At 40.8% G+C, this 2,182-nt stretch overlaps 1 protein-coding gene across 1 annotated transcript in view; it reads left to right on the top strand.

The window, feature by feature from the left end:
* The window catches only part of LOC117955180 (V-set and immunoglobulin domain-containing protein 10-like 2), a 4,952-nt gene extending 2,776 nt beyond the window's left edge, over window positions 1-2,176 (top strand). The window contains exons 5-7 of the mRNA XM_034889451.1: window positions 80-104; window positions 236-330; window positions 1,948-2,176. Coding sequence (XP_034745342.1) covers window positions 80-104; window positions 236-330; window positions 1,948-2,099 — 272 coding nt within the window. The 3' untranslated portion in view covers window positions 2,100-2,176. The remainder of the gene's footprint in view (window positions 1-79; window positions 105-235; window positions 331-1,947) is intronic.
* Window positions 2,177-2,182: the final 6 nt, after the last annotated feature.

Raw genomic sequence — 2,182 nt, 5'->3', positions numbered from 1 at the left:
ACACCGACATCCTAATGAATGAATAAAAAAACAGAGTCCAACTATGTTGCATTAATGTGTTCTGTGTTTCTTCTCCCAGGACTACATGACATGCTGTTTGGTTTGTGAGTATCTGTAATACTCCCTATATACAGTATAATAGCAGCAATGAAAAATATGCAGTTAAATTATGTTGTTGGCCAATTCTGTGTAGAGGCATGCCATTAAAACAGTTTTTTCCATTTGATGTGTCCAGGCAGCATAGCCAGTCAAGAGAAAACATCAACTTCCCGGAGGATGAATTGGAAGGCAGGTCAGAGGGAGGAATTGAGGAGATTGGTGGATCATCCACTTCAGGCAAGATGTGCCCACATCTAACATATATTCATGCAAGCCTAAAGATGGGTTTTGCATGTCAGAGTTACCACACTGCTAGTTTTGGATTGCCAGACCTAAGTCCACAGCGCTCTTTAGCAAGGTCTGGCTACACCACAGATACATTCTGGGATAAGAAAAAAAAAAAGTGTTTTCATTTCTTCAAACCAGTCACAACTTGGGCTGTAACGATACACCAAACCCAGGCTCATGTGGCCTGCTAGCTCGAAGTTTGTTGTTTCCCATTGCAAATCCATGTTTCTATGATAGAAAAATTGGAAACCAAAACAGTTTATGTTGGATGTTTCTTGGTTCCACGATGGCGCACCCGTCTTTGCATTGATCTTTTGGAAATACATTTAGTTCTCCATCTACCCAGATGTAGGCAAAGCTCTGTGATCTCCCCAGCTTTGTTCACCCCATACACCAATGACTGCATAAATGAGAATCCAGACATGATATAGGCCTACCTGTGTCTGATGACACACTGTCATCGTGGACACAACCAGCTCAGGGCAATGCAATGCAACTGCAATCTGTGGTGGACAACTTCTCTCTCTGGTGCAGGGATAACCACCCCACCCTCAACAAAGAACAAAAAGACATGACCTTCACCTATTTTCCTCCACCTATCATTCCATAAATACCAAAAAAAGCCACTGACAGGCTCAGATTGTTTCTAGAAGTATCTGATACTAATAGCAATCTCAAAAGGTGACTTTTTGTCCGAAGACACCGGTGTGGAGAGAGAAATACGAATTGGAAAAAAGGTGTCCCGGGAGTCTGTTGTTTTGAAGTAGGCTGCAGAAATGATTGCAGATTGCATTGCAGTCCTGCCAGGGTCTGTCACTGCGTTTTTGCTCACTACTGGACCACTTTCAAAGAGTTTTGTTCACAACACTCTAATAGACACAAACGCATTGGGAAATGGGGGCCAGGTTAAAAAAGAAAGAAATTACCCTTTAAACACATAATCATACCTGTACCTACACTGTATTCATCAGGTAAAAGTGCACTGCTAAAGTCAGTTTGTAGGCAAGTTATCTAGGAATTTATCAAATTCGAAAATCTAACTCCTAGTGAATAATTTGTGGGACATTTAAAGGTGCAGCACACTAACCCAGGTGTGTCCAATATTTGGTTGATTAGGCTGAAGTTTGGCAATTTACACGAGAAGGCTGTTGTCATATTTATCTGTTAAAGGGGTAAAGTTAAGTAGTAGTAATCGAGTGCTTAAATTTTTGAAATAATTATTTACACATTAGACTATGGATTGCTCTGGGTGAGTAGATTTAATCCAAAAAAAATTTACAACGCAATTTAACTTTTTTTGTGGAAAAACCATATTAGACCATATAATTCATGTATTTTTTGTATGCAATGAAATGTGTGGAGGGTAGCAGTGTAAGTTGTTTCTTTTGACTTTCATGTACAATCTTACATTGACAAGTTATATGAAAATAACACATAAGGCTTTCAAAGTATTTTGAATTGTTAGCTCATCACATTTTATGAGCAGTTGGTTTAGATCATCGGCAGCAACTAAAAATCTTGATGCTCATCTACCTGATGCCTAACCTTGTCTCTGGTCTTGTCCAGGTCCAACCATGGTTTTACCCCGGGCAGCTTCACCCCTCACCACCTCACCTACGAGTGCCACCCCCGCCACCAGCCAAGCTCCTCCCCCTGGAGACGACAATGAACCTGTTAGCGTCACAATCACCGTCAAGGCCACAGGCTCATAGTCATACATGTAGGCTATATCACAGACTTCTTCGGTTGTAGTTTAACCTGGAATTAAGTTTTGCTGACAGTTTGGACAATCATT

Source organism: Etheostoma cragini, chromosome 13 (genome assembly GCF_013103735.1).
Source record: "Etheostoma cragini isolate CJK2018 chromosome 13, CSU_Ecrag_1.0, whole genome shotgun sequence".
Taxonomy (NCBI): Eukaryota; Metazoa; Chordata; class Actinopteri; order Perciformes; family Percidae; genus Etheostoma; species Etheostoma cragini.
Note: the sequence above shows the minus strand (reverse complement) of the source record. Positions and strands in the feature narration are given on the sequence as shown.